The 23663-nt window shown below is 39.0% G+C and overlaps 1 protein-coding gene across 1 annotated transcript in view; it reads right to left on the reverse strand.

The window, feature by feature from the left end:
* The window catches only part of LOC126295441 (uncharacterized), a 97683-nt gene that overhangs the window by 45738 nt on the left and 28282 nt on the right, over positions 1 to 23663 (reverse strand). Inside the window, exons 2-3 of the mRNA XM_049987939.1 lie at positions 20064 to 20226; positions 4150 to 4267 (exon numbers count right to left, since the gene is read on the reverse strand). Of these exons, the coding sequence (XP_049843896.1) occupies positions 4150 to 4267; positions 20064 to 20197 (252 nt within the window). The 5' untranslated portion in view covers positions 20198 to 20226. The remainder of the gene's footprint in view (positions 1 to 4149; positions 4268 to 20063; positions 20227 to 23663) is intronic.

A 23663-nucleotide genomic window follows, 5' to 3' on the forward strand; every position in this document is an offset into this window, starting at 1 on the left:
AGCCCATGTGCCGTATGCCACAGTGAATATACCGAAATGAAACTCACTGCAGTACCATTGTGTGTTTATTGTTTCATTGAAAAATATGGGACCAACAATCTGACATCTAGAAACTGTAATTCAAACTCCTATTTTCACAGAATGAAGTGGTCCGTCATGAATACACAATGGATTTGCAGTACTCCACATACGAAAATCTTGCGAGTTCATGTATCCAGATAAATGAAACCATGCCTCATCAGTGAAAAACGTTTCATTAAGAATATCCCTTCCATTTTGTTGAACAAAATTTTTGAACCATTGACAATAATGCAGTTTCTTGTCATGATTAGTATTTTTAAGTTTTTGGACAACAGTCAGTTCGTATGGGAAAAGTTCTAATTTCTTTCTTACAGCTGTGTGGACCATTCCGACACTAACATAGATTTCCTGGAAAAGTTTTCTTACTGACTTGTTCGGACTCATGGACATTTTATCAGTAATATCAAGTAGATTATCATCAGAGAAAATGTTAAATGACCACGTCTCGGTGCATCTGTCACTGAACCCATACTTCGAAATTTGTTAATCAAATCTCGCACACTATCATGATGTGTGTGTGTTATCTCTGGGACAACTGAATTAAATGTTTGATGAACTGAACCTGTGTATTTACCACCACCTTTGAACACTTGTTCAACTAAAAACACACATTATTCAATGGTTAGCATTTTAACACTGACAAAAATGAAACAAATGAACTAAACTTAAACGTTCATGTCAAAACGTAACCACACACACCAACAATACTACTGATGCTGGCTGAGATAAACGAAACAGTGGAATGTTGGGAGAGTCCACTTGAAAGGAAGTAACCCAGGTAGGCGAACAATCATACGGCACGGGCAGCTAACAATAATACGGCACTGCGGAGAGACTTTTTGAACACCCTGTAACTGACACAGTTACTAGTTGAAAGCTGATCTTTAGTGTTTAGTATCAAAAATATGAGAAGCGAATGAAATTTATTTTTGACAGCTTTGTGTACCATTATTTAATAACTGCTTAAAATACAAAATAATCAACGGGAGCTTAGCAGTAGGAGGAGGTCTACAAGACTTAAGAGGTAACCAAGTCAGGTCGGTAGTGTTACAGGTCAAATACGGTTTGCATTCACTGGTGTTCACTCGTGTTGCAGTGGTGTTGGTCTTTCAGTGAAACACAATAGAAGTTTGCATCCCCTCAGCATTGACCAAGCAGTAAAGTAATCATTTCTCTGTTGTTTTGCACACAAAAGGTGTACTGTAAGTGATGGTGTGGTCTGCAGAAAATGTAATGTGTAATGCTAGTGATAGAAGAATGTGGGAGTGCAAGAGATCCACGGCACAAATTATATTGATGAAAAAATAAGATTGGCAGAAAACTGCCGAAGCACAAAAGGTCCAACTGGGGATTTGAGAGGTACAATAAAATCATTAGATGCTTCCAAGTGGGAATGGAGTGTATAGGTCCACGTTTTGTACTTCATTTCAATAAACAGGAACAGCACGATAAATTTCCTTAAAAGTAAGCAAGTACGAATATGTATGTATTATTTTGCCTAAAATTAAAAATACTCAAAAACTTAATCATTCTCATTGTGATGTTGACAGTAGTCACAATCACATGCCTGATGTTGTTGTTGTTGTTTCGGTCTTCAGTCCTGAGACTGGTTTGCTGCAGCTCTCCATGCTACTCTATCCTGTGCAAGCTGCTTCATCTCCCAGTACCTACATCCTTCTGAATCTGCTTACTGTATTCATCTCTTGGTCTCCCTCTACAATTTTTACCCTCCACACTGTCCTCCAATGCTAAATTGGTGATCCCTTGATGCCTCAGAACATGTTCTACCAACAGATCCCTTCTTCTAATCAAGTTGTACCACAAACTTCTCTTCTCCCCAATCCTATTCAATACCTCCTCATTACTTACGTGATCTACCCACCTAATCTTCAACATTCTTCTGTAGCACCAGATTTCAAAAGCTTCTATTCTCTTCTTGTCTGAACTATTTATTGTCCACGTTTCACTTCCATACATGGCTACACTCCATACAAATACTTTCAGAAACAACTTCCTGACACTTAAATCTATACCTGATGTTAACAAATTTCTCTTCTTCATAAACGCTTTCCTTGCCATTGCCAGTCTACATTTTATATCCTCTCTACTTCGATCATCATCAGTTATTTTGCTCCCCAAATAGCACAACGCCTTTACTACTTTAAGGGTCTCATTTCCTAATCTAATTCCCTCAACATCACCCAACTTAATTCGACTACATTCCATTATCCTTGTTTTGCTTTTGTTGATGTTCATCTTATACCCTCCTTTCAAGACACTGTCCATTCCTTTCAACTGCTCTTCCGAGACCTTTGCCATCTCTGACAGAATTACAATGTCATCGGCGAACCTCAAAGTTTTTATTTCTTCTCCCTGGATTTTAATACCTACTCCAAATTTTACTTTTGTTTCCTTTACTGTTTGGTCAATTTACAGATTGAATAACATCGGGGAGAGGCTACAACCCTGTCTCACTCCCTTCCCAACCACTGCTTCCCTTTCATGCCCATCGACTCTTATAACTGCCATCTGGTTTCTGTACAAATTGCAAATAGCCTTTCGCTCCCTGTATTTTACCCCTGCCACCTTCAGAATTTGAAAGAGAGTATTCCAGTCAACATTGTCAAAAGCTTTCTCCAAGTCTACAAATGCTAGAAACGTAGGTTTGCCTTTCCTTAATCTTGCTTGTAAGATAAGTCATAAGGTCAGTATTTCCTCACGTGTTCCAAAATTTATACGGAATCCAAACTGATCTTCCCCGAGGTCAGCTTCTACCAGTTTTTCCATTCATCTGTAAATAATTCGCATTAGTATTTTGCAGCTGTGACTTATTAAACTGATTGTTCGGTAATTTTCACATCTGACAACACCTGATTTCTTTGGGATTGGAATTATTATATTCTTCTTGAAGTCTGAGGGTATTTCGCCTGGCTCATACATCTTGCTCACCAGATGATAGAGTTTTGTCAGGATTGGCTCTCCCAAGGCTGTCAGTAGTTTTAATGGAATGTTGTCTACTCCCGGGGCCTTGTTTCGACTCAGGTCTTTCAGTGCTCTGTCAAACTCTTCACGCAGTATCGTATCATATGTCTGATATCTCACTGATATTTTTGATGGTTTTGATGTAATAACCCAATAAATAAAAATTGGCTTTTGGCAGTGATGCAACTCGCCCTCTAACAAAAATACATGGCAGATTTTACAGGTAATCTATGTGACACATAGTACACATATCTCACATTTCATCAATCATATTTTGTTGACATTATCTTCCTTATATATACTTTAACAAAATCCTTGAAGTGCTTCACACGCTGTAATTGCATACATCAGGAACTATCTGAGAAGTGTCAGCTAATGAATTGTGAAACAGTTACTAATGTAAAGATTTCCAGTGGCTAATAACCAGAGAGAAAATGCTAGCCTTTCCTTGTGTTAAAAATGGTTCAAATGGCTCTGAGCACTATGGAACTTAACATTTGAGGCGATCAGTCCCCTAGAACTTAGAACTACTTAAACCTAACTAATCCAAGGACATCACACACATCCATGCCCGAGGCAGGATTCGAACCTGCAGCCGTAGCGGTCGCGTGGTTACAGACTGAAGCACCTAGCATCACTTGGCCCCACCGGCCGTCTCCTTAGGTTATTTTGATCATCTTAATTAGTGTTTTGCATCTAAATATCCTCATCAACTGTTATGGGAAGCCAGTGAAAGGTGCCAGCTGACAAGTGTAGCATTACGGAATAACGCTAAGGCCATTCTCTGTCTTCTCCTTGGTGTAAATAATCATTACAGGCACAATCAAATGATAGTGAACTCCGACTCTGTGAATGTTCATTTGGTTCAGTGCAAACAAGGCTTAAGCAACTGGGGGTGGTGGTGTCAATGATGACACACAAGTGTCAAAACGTGTTTAAGTAAAGAATAAGAAAAGAAAAAATCTGTTTTTTCAGACAGTACAATTTTTAAAAACCAAACATAATTCACAAACAGGAAAGCGACAATAAGAGCTACCATCCTCGGCAAGAGGATTAAGTGATTAAGCCTGCGCAGCTCAACCTCACCTTGCCGATAACTTCTTCAGACCTGCCGAGGCCGTACAAGGGCGCTGTGTCAATGTAGTTGATGCCCTGCCGGATTGCCTCCCGCACTGCCGCGATCCCCTCTTCCTCGGGGAAGTCTCTGCAACAGCGTAGGTTTCATCAGTTACAGGTGAGTTGTCCCATCTCTGTGCATTACTATGTTTGGGAATATCCTGACCTATTCTATTATTGCAGAAAGAATAGTAAATATTTTAGGTGCAGTAGTATAGATTAATTCGAGTGAAACATTCCATATAATGTGCAAGGTATATATCTTTGCTTCCACCGTTTGCCGATTGGTGGCGACAGTGGTAAACAGTGGTCGAAAGAAACAGATCGCAGATGTCAGGCAGTTAGCTTGGACCTCAGTCAACATAACCTCATTCAAACATTAGTCAATTTGTGTCTGCATCACAATGTTGTTCTCGATTGAAAATGTCAGTTTGCAAGCCTAATTCTTGTCATTTGCAGGAGGTGTTACTGTTTCGTTTCAATATGAAGAAAACAGCGGCTGAGTCTCATTGAATGTTGTCAAGTACATATGGTAAGGACACTATTAGTGACAGAATGTGTCATGACAGTGAGCCACTTCGAAACATCTCAAGGCTATGGGCATGATTCATAAAGAAGGAACTTGGGTCCAGTGTGAGCTGAAACCAAAAGACGTTGAACAGTGTTTGTGTGTTTGTGAATGGTTGCTTCAGAGGCAAAAATGGAAGGGATTTCTGCATTGCATTGTGACCAGGGATGAAAAATGGGTTCACTATGATAACCCTAAACGCAAAAAATCACGGGGATATCCAGGTGATGCTTCCACGTCGACAGCCTAACCGAATTTTCATGGCTCCAAGATCTTGCTCTGCATTTGGTGGGATCAGCTCAGTGTCATGTACTACGAGGTGTTACAACAGACTGAACCGATCGCAGGTGCTCATTATCAAACAAAATTAATGCGTTTTGAGCAGAGCATTAAAAGACAAATGGCCGCAATACAGCGAGAGGCACGATAAAGTGATTTTGCAGCATGGCAGCACTCGACTTCACATTGCAAAAGATGTCAAAACGTACTTGGAAACACACTCTGTATTCTCCAAACATTGCTCCCTCCGAGTATCACCTGTTTACATCAATGACGCATTGCCTGGCTGACCAACACTTCTGATCTCATGAAGAAGTCACAAATTGGATCGATTCGTGGATTGCTTCAAAAGACGAACAATTTTTTTGATGCAGGATTTGTACACTGCACAAAAGGTGGGAGAAAGTAGTGGCCAGTGATGGAAAATACTCTGAATGATACATATGTAATCAATTTGCTTCATTAAAGCCTCAAATTTTGGGGAAAAAACAGTGGAAGCAAATATTCAATTTTCATTGGCTGCAGAGGTACAGCTGGTTTAGGTGTAATTGGCTTATTGGGACAACTGCTTACTGGAATACTCAGTACCAATTCATATATCTACTACATCCACACTACACTCTACAAACCACTGTGAGATGTGTGGCAGAGGGTACATCCCATTGTACGAGTTATTAGCGTTTCTTCCTGTTCCATTCACATATGGATTGTGGGAATAATCATCCACTGAGTGCCTATTTGTGTGCAGTAATTGTTCCAATCTTATCCCCATAACCGCTATCTGAGTGATACATGGAGGATTGTAGTACATTCCTAGAGGCACCATTCAAAGCCGGTTCTTGAAACTTTGTTAGTAGTCTTCTTTGGCATAGTTTACGTCTATCTTCAAGAGACTACCAGTTCAGTTCCTTATGTATCTCTTTGACACTCTTCCATGGATTAAACAAACCTGTGAACATTTGTGCTGCCCTTCTCTGTATACGCTCAATATCTCCAGTAGGCCTATCTGGTTTGGATCCCACACACTTGAGCAATATTCTAGAACTGATCGCACAAGTGATTTGTAAGAAATCTCCTTTTTTAGATTGATTGTCCCCCCCCCCCCCACCTGTTTTACCAATAAACCAAAGTGTATCACCTGCTTTATTACAATTGAGCCTATGTGATAAGTCCATTTCACATCACCAAATTATAGCCATAGAATACTACGTTTTTACATTTTATGAAGCACAAAATTTTACATTTATGAACATTTAAAGCAAGTTGCCAATCTTTGCACTTCTTTGAGATCTTATTAAAATCTGACCAAATATTTATGCAGCTTCTCTCAGATAGTACTTCATTATAGATAACTGCATCATCTGCAAAAAGCCTCATTTTACTATTAATGTTGTCTGCAAGCTCATTAATATACAACACAAACAGCAAGGGTTCCTTCACACCTCCCTCAGGCATGCCCAAAAGTTACTTCTACATCTGACAATGACTCTACATCCAAGATAACATGTTGGATTCTCCTTACTAAAAAGTTCTCAATCCTGTCACAAATTTCACTTGATATCCCAGATGATTGTATTTTTGACAATAAGCGTTGGCGTGGTACTGTGTCAAATGCTTTTCGGAAATCAAGAAATACAGCTCTACCTAATTACATTGATATAAAGCTTTCAGTATGTTAACGTAGATAATGCACACATCCAGCGAATTATGCAATACACTACTTTTTATTATGCTGATGTGTATTCACTATTGCATTTCTTTCTGTTACACATATTAATCATTACGTAATACCATTTGAACTAAAGTAATTAACTCTAAAGAACAAAGTTCATCATCTCATTTCTTACAAAGAGTTACAATTTTGTACAAACTAGAATGGTGTGTACAAATATTTCTGTTCAATCAGTTCAATATTTCAAATCTGGGAGACATAAATTTGTTTATGTGCTGCAATTTTTGTAGAAGATACACAGAAGCCTTGGGAGAACATGGTAAAATTCTGTAGTCACTCATTCAAAATGTACACATTTTGAACATACAACCTTTAACACAATTTCAAAGATATTTCTTTGTATGAATCACTAAAACTTTGGCACTGAAACATCTGTAAATGTAGGTAATCAAAATAGTGAATTACTAAAACTGGAAATTACATATTTCAATGATGATTATTTACATCTAAATTTTACAAAATTTTGTATAAGAAGGTGTTTTTATTTAGTAAAACTCATTACTTCAGATATGTTATTTGTGTATGGAAAATATATTGTCATTTGTAAGAGGTTATGAATTTTTAAATCAAGACAGGTTAAAATTATGATAGAGAATTGCCTATTTGTAATGGTTACTTGTTTGTATAAGGGACCACTGAAATCTAAGATCGTTTAGATGTTGATTTGCTGGTTGAGAAGTTAGTTTGTATGGCAGGTTTTGAAAGAGAATGTACAGTTGTTCAACCAGTTTGTTTTTGTGGCATATTCAGGCTGCAACTGATAATCAGGTAATGTACTAACTTCACCAGGAGAGTATATTTGATGGTTCATTTTACCTGTTGGTACTCCAGTTGCTATGGCTTCATTTATTTACTTTTACAGTATTTTTATCTGAAATTCAAGTTGTGGAATTGTGCTTGAATTTACGTAACTTAAATTTTTAATTGTGATTGTGATTTGTTGGTGAATTCTACTGTATCATTTAAACATGCTCTACATATTAATAAATGCTGATTGGGTTGATAGGCACAACAAAAAGACTCTCACAATTAAATTAAGGCCTTTGTCAGCAATAGACACACACACACACACACACACACGTGCGAGAGAGAGAGAGAGAGAGAGAGAGAGAGAGAGAGAGAGAGAGAGAGAGAGAGAGAGAGAGACTGCAGTCTCGGACAACTGAAACCACATGTTACATTCAAACATGGAATTTCCATTGTTTGATTAGGCTGACTTGGTATTTGTATATGGGTTTTGTAATGAGAACACTGCTGCTGCTGATTGTAAAGAATATGAAAGACGACTCCCAAACTGCAGGGTACCAGATTTGAGACTGTGTCTCAAGTTTCCACCAAACTGTGTGTGACTGGTGCAGTTCCTAGCAGTCATATCTCATATAAACATCCAAATGAACTTTGTGTGGATGAAGTAGAACATAGACCTTCAACAAGCACATCCAGAGTTTCTACACATACTGGAGTTCCACATACAAGAATATTGCAGAAATTATGTATGCATGGCCTTCATCATTATTTACAATGCATTCAACACTTCCAACAAGGAGATGAAAGTTGACAATTGGCTACCTGCAAATCACCAAGTAATCCCATTAATACTGGTTAACTGCAGTGCTGTACTTTACTTTGAAATATCACAATAACTACAGAAATAACTAAAACAAAACCAATTAATTGTCAAGCTGTGATGTGTGGCTATCATTTCTTTTTACCAAATAGTTTCCTCAAAATCGAATGGGGAAGACTGCATAGCAGAGATGCACATGACTCTCAAAACAGTGGTTTTTATTTTTTTAGCATGAAAAGTAAAAGATTTACTGAGAAACTAACTACAGAAACAGACAAAGCCTTGCCTTTTTTTTTTAGAAAAATCAGATAACTTGAAATTTCACTCCCCATGCTGTGTGGAGCAAACCAGCACTCTGTGTTGAGCCGGGTAGTACAATAGAAATACTTATTGTTGTTGTATCACAGTCATTACAGAGAAACCAATTAAGTTGCTTCCATTATGTACTATGCAGTCTGCAGATGTGACTCACTTCTGCATTATATTGCATACTGTATTACAAATTGTATGACTTCAGAGAGAACTGTGCCTATTGCACTTGACTCACATCAGGGTCTGACAAAAACCCACATGATGCCTTCATGCACACACATTTACACGTACTCTATTCTGTACTTGCATGGTGCTTTGTGGTAGACAATCAGTTGGTTGGGCCTGTTGTGTTGGCACTATCAAGACATTCTTGTAGAAGTAGAAGTAGTAGTTTGTTGTCTCATAACATACATTTTCAAGCCATTGACTTAAAAAGTACAGGAGACTTGCCAAAACACAAAAACTGGTTTACAGTTTTCCTTATAAAACCAATAATATAATATACAGCACTGAATAATTATTTAATTAAGCAATTAATAATTTTTCTTCAAAAGTAACTAACTTGTACGATTAACAGTCCTAAATACTTGCTCTCTTCTGCTCAAATTTTCAGGTTGTCATTTATGAATTCTTTTACTGAATAGTAACATTTCTGCACTAGTTTCTCATATAAGGATTTTTTCAGTGTTTCTAAATTTATGCTGAGCAATTCTCTTCCTTTCACTTTATTATAAATGTTCACAGCCATATTATGTGGAGTTTGAGCATAAAGTTTAAATGGTGGGTGGGCAGCATAAAATTATTTTCATTTCTGGTGTTGTTATCATGTTGATTTCCTACAAATAAATCAGGGTTACTACACTCCTGGAAATGGAAAAAAGAACACATTGACACCGGTGTGTCAGACCCACCATACTTGCTCCGGACACTGCGAAAGGGCTGTACAAGCAATGATCACATGCACGGCACAGCGGACACACCAGGAACCGCGGTGCTGGCCGTCGAATGGCGCTAGTTGTACAGCATTTGTGCACCGCCGCCGTCAGTGTCAGCCAGATTGCCGTGGCATACGGAGCTCCATTGCAGTCTTTAACACTGGTAGCATGCCGCGACAGCGTGGGCGTGAACCGTATGTGCAGTTGACGGACTTTGAGCGAGGGCGTATAGTGGGCATGCGGGAGGCCGGGTGGACGTACCGCCGAATTACTCAACACGTGGGGCGTGAGGTCTCCACAGTACATCGATGTTGTCGCCAGTGGTCAGCGGAAGGTGCATGTGCCCCTCGACCTGGGACCGGACCGCGACGACACTAGGATGCACGCCAAGACCGTAGGATCCTACGCAGTGCCATAGCGGACCGCACCGCCACTTCCCAACAAATTAGGGACACTGTTGTTCCTGGGGTATCGGCGAGGACCATTTGCAACCGTCTCCATGAAGCCGGGCTACAGTCCCGCACACCGTTAGGCCGTATTCCGCTCATGCCCCAACATCGTGCAGCCCGCCTCCAGTGGTGTCGCGACAGGCGTGAATGGAGGGACGAATGGAGACGTGTCATCTTCAGCGATGAGAGTCGCTTCTGCCTTGGTGCCAATGATGGTCGTATGCGTGTTTGGCGTCGTGCAGGTGAGCGCCACAGTCAGGACTGCATACAACCGAGGCACACTGGCCGTACACCTCTGGTGATCGTCGAGGGGACACTGAATAGTGCACAGTACATCCAAACCGTCATCGAACCCATCGTTCTACCATTCCTAGACCGGCAAGGGAACTTGCTGTTCCAACAGGACAATGCACGTCCGCATGTATCCCGTGCCACCAAACGTGCTCTAGAAGGTGTAAGTCAACTACCCTGGCCAGCAAGATCTCTGGATCTGTCCCCCATTGAGCATGTTTGGGACTGGATGAAGCGTCGTATCACGCGGTCTGCACGTCCAGCACGAATGCTGGTCCAACTGAGGCGCCAGGTGGAAATGGCATGGCAAGCCGTTCCACAGGACTACATCCAGCATCTCTACGATCGTCTCCATGGAAGAATAGCAGCCTGCATTGCTGCGAAAGGTGGATATACACTGTACTAGTGCCGACATTGTGCATGCTCTGTTGCCTGTGTCTATGTGCCTGTGGTTCTGTCAGTGTGATCATGTGATGTATCTGACCCCAGGAATGTGTCAATAAAGTTTCCCCTTCCTGGGACAATGAAATCACGGTGTTCGTATTTCAATGTCCAGGAGTGTATGTACAAAGATAATCAGCTCATATATGTGTAGTGAGGGAACACTTAGTATAATCTGATTTTTTAGGAATGGGCGATAGGATTTTTTTTCGCCCTATGTTGTGCATATTTTTAATGATGGTTTTCTGAAGTTTTAGTATTCGACACATATGGTTTGAGTTACCCCAAAATACAGTTCTATACCTTATTACTGACTCAAAGTAGCTGTGATATACTACTTTTCTTAGGCCCATACTGGTAGCATTGTACAATATTCTCATTGTATATGTTAGGCTATTTAATTTATTTGCAAGGTACTGTATGTGTGACCCCCATGATAGAATTTTATCTAGTTGCATTCCTAGGAATTTCACACAGCTAGCTTAGGCTTCCATATTTATTGGAAAAGGTTCCTTGGCTCCAAGGATGGGTGTGTTCTATCGACCTTGACACTCGCCCGAAGATGGATTGGCAGATATGGTCACATTTCTTGGCCATCATGGTTTCCGGACCTTTAGCCCTTTTGATTTTTGCCTGTGGGACAGCTGAAAAGTGAAGACCACAGTCATACAGTGAACACAAAATACACACTGATCATATGGATTACTAATAGAGTTCCCCTCATAAAAGAAAGTAAGATAAGTTCAGAAGAGCTGTACACAGTGACGTCAAGAGAATTCAAATGTACATTGAAGTGGGAGGTGAAATTTATGAAAATCACCTCTGGAATTACTAATTAGCCTTTGCTTAACACTTTCTGTATGTTTTTATGTAGGTTACATTCTAGCAGCTGGATTTCTCTAACCTACATTAACTGGACACATGTTATATGGAACATTTTATTCAAAGTAGTCTATGCTACAACCTTTTAAAATATTTAATATTCCTCCAGAAACACATCATATAATGTGCTGCAGCTAGAGCTCAGTATATGTCACACTTATCGTTTATTTTGTATGTGTATTACATCAAACCTTGTATGTGCATCACATAAACAGCATAGAACATTGACAAGTGCTGTCAGGGAAAATACATTTAATTTATGTAAGCCATTGCAGTTAAAACCAAAGCAAGAAACCACAATAAAAACAAATGCAAAGCGAAAAAGCATACTAAAAGGATTACTGCAAGTTGTATAGTCAATGTAAATATATGTGTAAAAATAGTCTATATGTCTATCTTGCAAAATTCATTCAATGAATAAAATGTTTTATCAATTAATATTTATTTTTTTTTTCTTTTTAAAACACATATCTGACCGCACTTCATAGAAGTAGCACTAAACATCTAGAACCAGACGACTTGTCTGGCATAGAGGTGACAAATTATATACACAATCCTTCCTTGTGAGTCAGTCGCTTAATTAGAACCATATCAAAAGTCCTTCAGTAATTCCTGAGATTAGGCTTCACACACAAACAGAAAAATACAGGGGGGGGGGGGGGGGGGGGACTTTAAATTATGTATAGATATGTAGTTCATTCATATGGAGTCACTGCTCTGTGGAAAGGTAAATTGAAAAGAAATAGACTTGAAGCTCCTCAAATGTGGATATAGTGGAAAATGCTGGACAGAAAGAAAAACTAACATGGAACTCTTAAGGGAAAAGAAATGGCATGAAATTAAAGGTCTCCCGTTGAATCAATGGAGTCAATTACTAGTAACAGAAAACAAAGGTGCACATTATCAAGTGACAGAATAGGAATAAGATTAGACTCAGAGTGAGTAACAGTTCTAGGTCTACATAAATTATTTGCCTGGGACATTGGAAGACTCTTCAAAAACTGTCATATTTGCTGATGAGAAAAGTATATTCATAAAAGGTTCAAACACGCCCACACCACACACATCCAGGAGAATAATGGAACAGGATTACAATTGGTGCACAGCCCATACCATGACCCCCAAACTTGCAAAATCTCATATTATGCAGTTCGAACAACTGTCCTACAGGTAGCAGAAATAGAGATCAATGGTCACACACTGGACCATGTCTGAAGTTCCTGCACATCCGGATGGATAATAAACTACGGCTGCCTCAGCACGTGATTAACTTATGCAAAAAAACTCAGTTATGCCTGCTTTGCACTTAGGAATCTCTCTCGCTGTGTTGACTTGTATACAAGTTTTCTAGCACACTTTTGTGTACTTACACTCATTTCTGCCCTATGATATAATCTTCTGATTCATTGTAGCAAAGGTAAGGAAAGTATTTATCCTTCAGAAGTGTGCAATAAGAAGTCATGAAAGTGAACAAATACTCATGACAATAATGAAAAATTAATGGTGTGTGTGTGTGTGTGTGTGTGTGTGTGTGTGTGTGTGTGTGTGTGTGTGTGTGTGTGTGCGTGCGCGAGTGGGTGAGAGAGTGAGTGATTTCCCAGAACTCTAATGAAGTCTTTGTTATCTGTAGGGGATGGGATTGGGATGTCCATCTGTGCAAGCCAGGTTAGCACAGCCTCTGCTATCGACATTTGGAAGCTTGAGGGTCAGGTGTAGAGAGGGAAATTTGGAAGTGTTGCTTTGTTAATTCAGAGCTACATGAGATCCATACGCCTAGCCAAAATGAGGTGTAAAGATAATGATGCCATCTAGTGTGTCACTAGAGAAGGATCGGAATAACTGTTTCTGTAATTCTGTTCACCCCTTCTTGTATTTAAATCTCATTAATCAGCGTCTTTTTTAAAGGCTTTTCATAATTAATATGAAACTACTGTACTTCTAACCTCTTATGAAAGATGTTATGGATTATCAGAGTAAAATCAGTTTCTCACTAACCAAAAAGTTACCCACGCTTTATCAATATGTGGTCCCCTACCATCTTTTCTTTCTTTCTTTCCTTTTTTTTGGGGGGGGGGGGGGGAGGGGGCATGAAACTGCTTCTGTCATAAGTGCCCATTCTGTGGCTTAGTGAAGGGTAAAAAACCGAAAACAAAATCAGCACAATGTGAGCAAAACTCGAGAAGGAGGGAAACTAAAAATGGAAGGAAATCTTAGAAAATTGCTATTGAAGAAGGGGAGGATTGCTACTTAAAAGATGTCGATGGCTAAAAAGACAGTGCTCAATCCAGAGTCTAGTTAAAATTACCTCCTCCCGATGACGAGGCTGGGAGGTGGAGCTCCTAGCACAGGGAAGAAGTTTTAAGTCCTATAATTTATTATCAGGAAGTGCAGACCAATGTGTGTGCCATAAAAGACCAACATGACAACATAAAATGCTACGTAGATCGGCAAAGGAAACCATGCGAACAGCGAGCCAAGAAAGAGAGATAGGAACATTTGCTGCTATATTGGCTGCCTCAATTCTGTGGATACCTAAGTTCTCTGGGATCCAGAGGAATGCCACTGAGATGCCCTTTCCCCCCCCCCCCCCTCCAAGTGGAGCATGTGGAGGCAGTCCTGAATCTGGTGGACCGGAGGGTGGATGGGGTAAAGAGCTTGGAGGTTGAGGTTGAGAAGAGTGCTGAGTTAATCCGAGTGTATAATATACTGTATCTGCTGATGGCGATGGATGTATTGGACAGCTTGGAGAACAGCATAAAGCTCCGAGGTAAAAACTGAACACTGGTTCGGAAGCCAAAAATCTAGTAGGGATGGCACCAACAATATAGGCACTCCTGACATCAAAGATGGTCTCGGAACCATCAATGTAAATAAATGTGGCATCCTCCATTTGTCTGCATAGAGCAGCAAATGCCCGACAAACTATTGGGGGGGGGGGGGGGGGGGTACTATCCTTGAGAAGCTGACAAAGGTCACAGAGAAGGCAGGTCCGGGGATGAAGCCAAGGTGGCGTTGTAGTCCCATTTGTCAAGAATGTTTTAGGAAATTGGAATGAAAGGGACCATAGCAGTTGGTGAAAGTGGAATCCTGATGGTAGTAGAGAGGTAGACTGGGCTGCATACCCTAAATTCAAGGAAGTGTTGAAAAAAAAAGGCATGAGTCAGGTGAGCAGGCATGGGAAACAGATGACTAGCATAACAACTCAGAAGGACAGCTCGCTGATTGGACAGGAGGTTCAGCAGTCTCAGTATAAAGGTTCCCCACAGGGCTGGTGTAAAAAGCTCCAGACACTAAATGCAATCCACAGTGGTGGACAGAGTCTAGATGCCGAACAATAGACGGCCGTGCAGAGTAGTAAACTATGCTTCCATAGTCCAATTCCAAGGTGTGATAGAGGCGGAGGAGGACCCCTCTGTCCATTCCCCAGGAGGTACCACTCAGAACATGGAGGGTTTTGAAGGACCTTGTAGTTGTATTTGCTGTTTAAGTTAGTTTTCTGCAAGCCACGTGAGATTTTAGTGTATTACACAATAAAAATAGCACAACACTATTAATGTACTGGGGGTAAAATGAATGCTATAAGTATATTTTAAAAAAATCAATTTTTGAGAATATAGTGTAACTGAATAGATGAAAAATCCTCTCACCTAGCAGCAGCAGCAGCAGGAAAACTCACATATAAAGGTATTTTAAATGTGTTTATATGTGTGTTCTCCTGCCGCCACTTGGTGAATGTTATAAATAGTTTGATTTGTAAAAGTAAGAAGATAATCAACCACAAGTTTTTTACTGTGACACTTCTTCACTTCATGTGGGGAATACGGCTTTGAAAATAGCTCGTATTAAAAGTTAGTGGAATGCTCATGAATTTCTAGGGTAATCTGGTACTTTATGACAGATACTCTTTCAAGCAGTGTAACCTGCTCAGACATCACTGGGTTTCCTAAGTTTCCTCTCATTTTTTTTCTTTTAGATATGTTGGAAATACTGAAGTCATGAAAAGAGCACTTGAGCTTATTCTGCATGTGAAGAAGTATGTTTCTGAAGTACATAAAAGACCTCCAGAGACTAGAAACATTGAAAAATTTAAGTGTCTTTTAGAACACAACTGTGCAAAACATGAGTTTCCTGTATCAGTATCAAATGAACCTGAGGACATTTTAACTATGTATCTGCCAACTGACTCTTCTCTATCCCTTTTTGTAGAGAGATTTTTCCAGTTTAATGTATAGCGCTGTATCTCAGTTCATAAAGAAAACTGTTATGGGAATGGCAACGACATCTACCAAATTTTACTTGCTATTGATGTTTCTGAAGCATATGATTAAGAAACAAGTCATTATGCAGATATTGTAATTGGTGCCATTGCTGCTAGAAAGAAAACACAGAAAGTGATGTCCTTATTTCATAAACGTATGCACAGGTACTTTGCAAAGTCTACATCTACAAATTACTGAGAAGACTCCTTTGAAATTAAACATTGTAGGCAGTACATGTTTATCACCCTAAGTTATAGAGGGCTCCATTCTGAGAAATTCTTGACTGACAATGCATTGGAAGAATTTGTGTCAAAAACACATATGACTCCATCAACAGCTGACATACTGAAGAGCGAATATTTTAAATTTTCTGAGTATTCAGAAAAACAACTAGAACAATTCAATCCTAAGAAGGATGAACTTGATCATTTTCTGATGAATTTATTGCTAAGTGCGAAACATGACTTCACCAAGTTTTTATAGATGTTATGTATGTTTCATGGAAATGCTGCATTTGAAAGAGGCTCCTCTGTTAACAAGAAGTTTTACTCCAAAACTTAGAAGATATGTTTGAAGCAGAAAGAAGTGTTTAAATTGCAACAAAAGAAATGAAAGTGCTCATAGATCAATAAAGAATGATTACAGAAAACTTCATGAAAGGATCTGAAGCTTTAGATGTTGAAATTTCAAGTTTAGCTAAGAAATTTAAAGACAATTTTTTACAGAGCAATTTTGCACAAATTTTGAACTTTCTTAGTTCTTATACTGTCCTAAGGAAAACTGAAAGTTTTCAGTACAGTACTACTTTAATACAATGTGTATTTTAAACAATGTAATTGAATTTGAAGATAAGAAATTGGAGGAAGATAGTTCGAATATCAAGGATACAGAAACCTACCTTAGTGATGTGGAGACAGAGCATTCAAATGCATTTTGTAAGAGTGTGGGTTCAGAACATATGGATGATGATGATGATAATGATAATGATGATGATGATGGTGGTGGTGGTGACGAAAATATAGATGGTGAAGAATCCACACTGGCAGATGTTACAAAATCAGAAGACATATGTCATGATGAAGTACACAACATGCAATATCACCCATTTACAAAACAGGCAATGTTTACCATGTCATCCGACTACCAATGGACCTATGGATTTTTTAGGCTATTGCTTACAGAAACTACCCTTCAGCATATAGTTGATGAAACAAATGACAATGCTGTGAGTGTGTTTCTCAATTACAACACAAAGGGCAGCACTAGGTACCTGTTAGTGTACAAAAGTACTTGTCTTTTTAGGTATTTCATTACATATGGATTACATGAAAACCTCTCAATTACACAATTACTGGAAGAAAGATCCTTGGTTTCAAAATAAAGGAATAGTGATGATCATGAGCAGAGACAGATATATGATCATCTTATACTTATTACATTTTGCTACAAATCCACAGACAGGACACTCAAAACTGTATTACTGATTATATAAAAAATGACCTACCCACTAAACTATTTTAACAATAAAATGTGTCAAGTATATTACCCAGGGAAAGACCTATCTTTAGATGAATTGATGATTCTTTGGAGGGAGAGATTGTCTTTTAGGCAATATATACAAAATAAAATGCATAAATATGGCATCAAAATGTAAATGTTAAGCAATCTGAATGGTTTTGTAAATAACTGCACTATGTACACAGGAGTGCTTGATGAGATGAGGGGAAAGTCTCATGCTGAAAAGATCATTGTGCATATGTTGTTGGAGAAACTGCATGCTGGCCATCATACTTACACGGACAATTCCTACAATAGCTTTCCTTTAGCTAAAACCTTACTGATTCTTCAAACATGCAGTACTGGGACATTATAGAAGGAACACTCTCGAGGAAGTAGTATATGTATAAATGAGTAAATGAAACACAAATGCTTGATATTTGCAAGATGTGATGATCAGAAAATCTTATGGAATTTCAGAACACAATGGCACAAGTGACCAATTCATACCAGCAAGCAATCTCAAAACTACTGCCAATTGTCAAATACAGTGCAAATGTTCTGGGACTGACTGGCAGGATCAGATACTCATACTATTTACATGAACAGCAGACCATCTGCTGGCCTGAAAAACTATTCTTACACTTAATTGACATGCTCACTTTTCAATTCAGAGTCTGAAGAGTTTTTGATACTGTTTGAACTGCTGTATGATAACACATGTTTATTGAGGTTTTTGTTTTACAATGGATATTGTTAATATTTCTGAAGAGAGCTATTTTTTGATATGAATAATGTCAGATTATATTTTGCTTTGATGTTTTACCATTGTTTCAGTGTTCTCATTGCCACTTTTTCTGCTTTGCAAAATATGCACATTTGCTTGTTGTTTGAATTGTTTCTTTCCATTGGCAATAAATCAGAGGAGTATGTAGATAGTCTGAAATAATGCTTATGATGCTTACACATTTGAGCTGCTTGGGGGAACAAAATGGTAAGCACCAAAATCACAGTTTCGAGATACAGTGCGTCTAAACTTTCAATTAATCTGCAAATCTGAATAATTTTTTTTTGAACAGTCCTTTTATTCTGTAGTGATTCTAACATTTATCTTCTACTATACAGACATAAATGAAACTCAGAACTAACTAAAACTAATGAAATATACAAAAATTATTACATTACCAAACACCATTAATAACACATAGTGCTAGAACATTACATATTAAATTTTACAGTAAGTCTTCAACACTTTACTGAAACTGCAAAATCATTCATCACTCTCATTACTAATGTCTTTTTCATCCAAAACTGTTAGCTTCAGTGACAGGGAAAATCCATTGTGGACAGGAGGTATGCAATTTAGGAGCGACAGGACGTCAGCAACTTTCTTCTTTTCAATAAGCCTTGGCCCATTGTATTTAAGTCAAAGCGTAGGAACTGGTCCTTGCCTTCCACATTTCCTGAATCTTATTTCATGCCAAATGTCATGACAAAATGTCTCGCTGATGAATAAAGATGATGGATATCCGGAGGTCACCTTCCACCTACATATTTTCATTAGGATGACAGCTCAGTCATCAACTGTCTTCTTTCTGAAGACAAATGCTTCTTTAGAGTGCCGTATTTGATAGAAAACCTCTCATTTCATATTATATACAAGTTGACTTCTTGATGATCTCGCACCACTGATCTGGAGTGTACACATCTTGTACTTGTCGGCGAATGTAATTTTCAATTGTACTTCAGGAACATAATGGTATGTACATGCACTTACCATTATGTTCGTGAAACGTCCTAAAGACAGTATATTTGCAAAATAACATACCTCTGAGTCATCTGAATCATTAGGAATGTATTCTGGATCCCTCTCGAAGATATTAGTATCATTGGACGTATATTTCTCGTCTTCTGCCATGTTCACTGTTGCCATAATCTCAGAGATGTTTTTACTTGCCGCCATTCTCTCTGTCACTTACCATTATGTTTCCGCAAGAGACGGACAGTGGCGCTTACAATTAAGCTCCTCCCTGACATCTGTTGAGTGAATTTGGAACTACTAGTAAGTTTACTGCATTGTGCATCCCACAGGGGGTGTCATTAGCCATCTACTGCAAAATACACGACGATTGCGCTTACCATTGTGTCCCCCGAGCAGCTCATTTATCAAAGAACCCAAGTCAGCTGATGCTTATATGTGTTAAACAAGCTGACAGTATTTCAGGTACAGGATAAAAACAGCAAAATTTTGTGTGAGTAATATTTCATCTCACAGAATACGCAAGCTTAATGGCCCCCAAACGAGCGACCGCTCACTGCAATTTTCCCGCACGTGTGATCTACAAAGCGATCTGTTGTCCACGTGACAGATCGCTGCAATCTGTTGCTTACGTATGGAGCCCTTTAGAAATTTCTGTCTTGTAGGTTAATAGCTCGTCTTTAAGCCTGCAGTGAATTTGTTGACTTGATCCATATCCCCAAAGACTATCCTTCATGGTGGGATTGACAATACATAATGAGTGAATTAATTAATTCATAAATGACAATTTCAAACATTGAAGAAAAGAATTATATTCTTTTGTAGAATTTTGCGTTAGTAATATAAAAAGGTTTCACTGCAAATTATGTCATATCTCCTACACAAAAAATCACATTTCACCAGCACCACTCACCCAAAACACCCCAGTGCGGCGCCACCAAATCCCAGATGGGACACCTTGAGACCTGTCGTGCCGAGGTCATTATAGCGCATCGCCCTCACGGCTGCCTCATCGTGGAAACCCGGAACGTAAGTCGGGGGCAGCATTTCTAGCAGGATCTTGTGCTCTGGTGTTTCTACAAAAGACAAGAGAGACTTGTTGGTGCTCCCATACTGTGATTACAAATATTGACAATAACACTGCTGTCTTATACAGCTGAGTGACAATTAATTATTTTAATGTATTTATACTAGTAATATTTCAATATATTCACACAAATGTCTTTCCTTCTCTGTATCGTGTAGAGTTAAAGCAACCCTGGCAACGTCACACCACTCTCGCAATTGACACAGAGCTCTCTGGATCCGGCCACCACTGTGTGTGGATATAGTATTTCTTGATCTCCAAAGAGCATTAAGTCGGTACCACACCAACGTTTCTTAAGAAAATTACAACTGTCGGAAGGACAGTCAGGAAAGTCAAAACAACCTTTGGTGACATTAAAAGCAACGGTGGTAACATTAAGAGTGCAGTGGGAATTCCACTGTTAAATGCAGAGGAGAGAGCAGATAGGTGGAAAGAATACACTGAAAGCCTCTATGAGGGTGAAGATTTGTCTGATGTGATAGAAGAAGAAACAGGGGTCGATTTAGAAGAGATAGGGGATCCAGTATTAGAATCGGAATTTAAAAGAGCTTTGGAGGACTTACGGTCAAATAAGGCAGAAGGGAGAGATAACATTCCATCAGAATTTCTAAAATCATTAGGGGAAGCGGCAAAAAAACGACTATTCACATTGGTGTGTAGAATGTATGAGTCTGGCGACATACCATCTGACTTTTGAAAAAACTTTATCTACACAATTCAGAAGACGGCAAGAGTTGACAAGTGCTAGAATTATTGCACAATCACCTTCACAGCTCATCATCCAAGCTGGTGACAAGCATAATACAGAAAAAATGGAAATGCACTAGATGATGGTCAGTTTGGCTTTAGGAATGGTAAAGGCAATTCTGACATTGTGGTTAATAAAGGACAGAAGACTAAAGAAAAATCAAGAAATATTCATAGGATTTGTCGACCTGGAAAAAGTGTTCAACAGTGTAAAATGATGCAAGATATTTGAAATTCTGAGAAAAATAGGGGTAAGCTATAGGAAGAGATGGGTCATATACAATATGTACAACACCCAAAAGGTAATAATAAGAGTGGATGACCAAGAACAAAGTGCTCTTATTGAAAAAGGTGTAAGGCAAGAATGCAGTCTTTTGCCCCTACTGTTCAATCTGTACATCAAGGAAGCAATGATGGAAATAAAAGAAAGGTTCAGGAGTGGAATTAAAACTCAAGATGAAAGGATATCAATGATATGATTTGCTTATGACATTGCTATCCTGAGTGAAAGTGAAGAAGAATTACTTGATCTGCTGAATGGAATGAACAATTTAATGAGCACAGACTGAGAGTAAATCAAAGAAAGATGAAGGCAATGATAAGTAACAGAAATGAAAACAGTGAGAAACTTAATATCAAGATCGGTGGTCAAAAAGTAGATGAAGTTAAGGAATTCTGCTACTTAGGCAGTAAAATAATGAGCGATGGATGGAGCAAGGAGGACATCAAAAGCAGACTAGCAATGGTAAAAAGGGCACTCCTGGCCATGAGAAGTCTACTAATATCAAATACCAGCCTTAATTTGAGGAAGAAATTTGTGAGAATGTACGTCTGGGGTACAGCATTGTATGGTAGTGAAACATGGACTGTGGGAAAACCGGAACAGAAGAGAATCGAAGCATTTGAGATGTGGTGCTACAAACGAATGTTGAAAATTAGGTGGACTGATAAGGTAAGGAATGAGGAGGTTCTGTGCAGAACTGGGGAAGAAAGGAACATGTGGAAAACACTGATAAGGAGAAGGGACAGGATGATAGGACATCTGTTAAGACATGAGGGAATGACTTCCAGGGTACTAGAGGGAGCTGTTGAGGGCAAAAACTGTAGAGGAAGACAGAAATTGGAATACATCCAGCAAATAATTGAGGATGTAGGTTGCAAATGCTACTCTGAGCTACTCTGAGATGAAAAGGTTAGCACAGGAGTGGAATTTGTGGCAGGCCGCATCAAACCAGTCAGAAGACTGATGACCACCCCCCGCCCCACCCCCCCACCCCCCCAAAAAAAAAGGGGGGGATATCGAATGAAATTTGTGACTGGATCGAGGCTTTATTGGCAGTGAGGGCACAGCGTGTTATCTCAGATGGAGAGTATTGCAGATGTAAAAGTAACTTCAAATGTGCCCCAGGAAAGTGTGTTGGGACCCTTGCTGTTTGTGTTCTATATTAATGCCCCTGCACACAATATTAATAGTAACCTCAGAGTTTCACACATGATACAGCTATCCATAAGGAACTACTGTTTTATGAAAGATGTACAAATATTCATCCAGATATTGGCAGGATTTCAAACTGGTGCAAACATTGGAAACTTGCTTTAAACTCTCAGAAATATCAAGCTGTTCACTAAATAATGTGAAAAATATAGTATTCTTTGATTATAACATCAGTGAGTCATATCTGGAATCAGCAACTCATACAAGCACCTGGGTGTAGTAGTTCACAGTGATATAACATGGAACACATACACAAGTTCAGTTGTAGGTGAGGCAGATACCAGACTTTGGCTCATTGGCAAGAAACAGGGGAATTGGACACATTCTATGAAACAGATTGTTCACAAATTGCTTGTGTTTGCCACCTTAGAATTTTACTCAAGTGCATGTGATCCATATCAAATATGACTAAACAACAAAGAAGGGCAGCACAAATAGTCACAGTTTTGTTCAACACCCAAGACCACCATCACCAGAATGTTGAAAAATGTGAAAAGACAGACATATGAACGTAGATGTAAAATTTACTGTGAAAGTGTGCTTAGTAAATTCTGTGAACCAGCTATAAATGGTGAAGCTACAAATATATTTCAGCCCTCTACATATTACTCTGGTAGGGACTGTGAGGACAAGATTAGATTCATTACAGCATGCACCGTGGCTCTGAAGGAGTCATTCTTTCCACAATCCATACATGACTGGAACGGGAAAAAGTCTTAAGTTGTACTGTCAGAAGTACCCATCATTATGCACTTCACTGCAGGGTATAGATACGGGTGCAGATTCTTGAGAGTCTGGAAGCTTTTCAGTAGAGTACAAAGAGAAGATTCACAAGCAGAAATTCACTCTTTTAGTATTCCTGTAATATGCCTTCTCGTGTTCTGAACTCGTCATGGAGGCAGAAGAAATAACTCCTTGTCTATTGGTCACTGAACTTAAAGAACTATTGTTTCTAAAGAGAAGTCAGAGATAATGAAGAAACTTTGCACTCTTATCAGATGTTGCCTTTAACAATGAGTATGATCCAAAAATAGTTGACTCTGAATACAATAAAATTATGAAAAGGTACAACACTTAATACCCTCCAGATCCACAGAGAAAATAAAGTTTACTGCCACAACATACGTAGGTAGGATGTCTAACAAAAATGAAGATTTTTTTTTTAAACAATGCTATAAATACCT

The sequence above is a fragment of the Schistocerca gregaria genome, chromosome 11 (genome assembly GCF_023897955.1).
Source record: "Schistocerca gregaria isolate iqSchGreg1 chromosome 11, iqSchGreg1.2, whole genome shotgun sequence".
Lineage (NCBI taxonomy): Eukaryota > Metazoa > Arthropoda > Insecta > Orthoptera > Acrididae > Schistocerca > Schistocerca gregaria.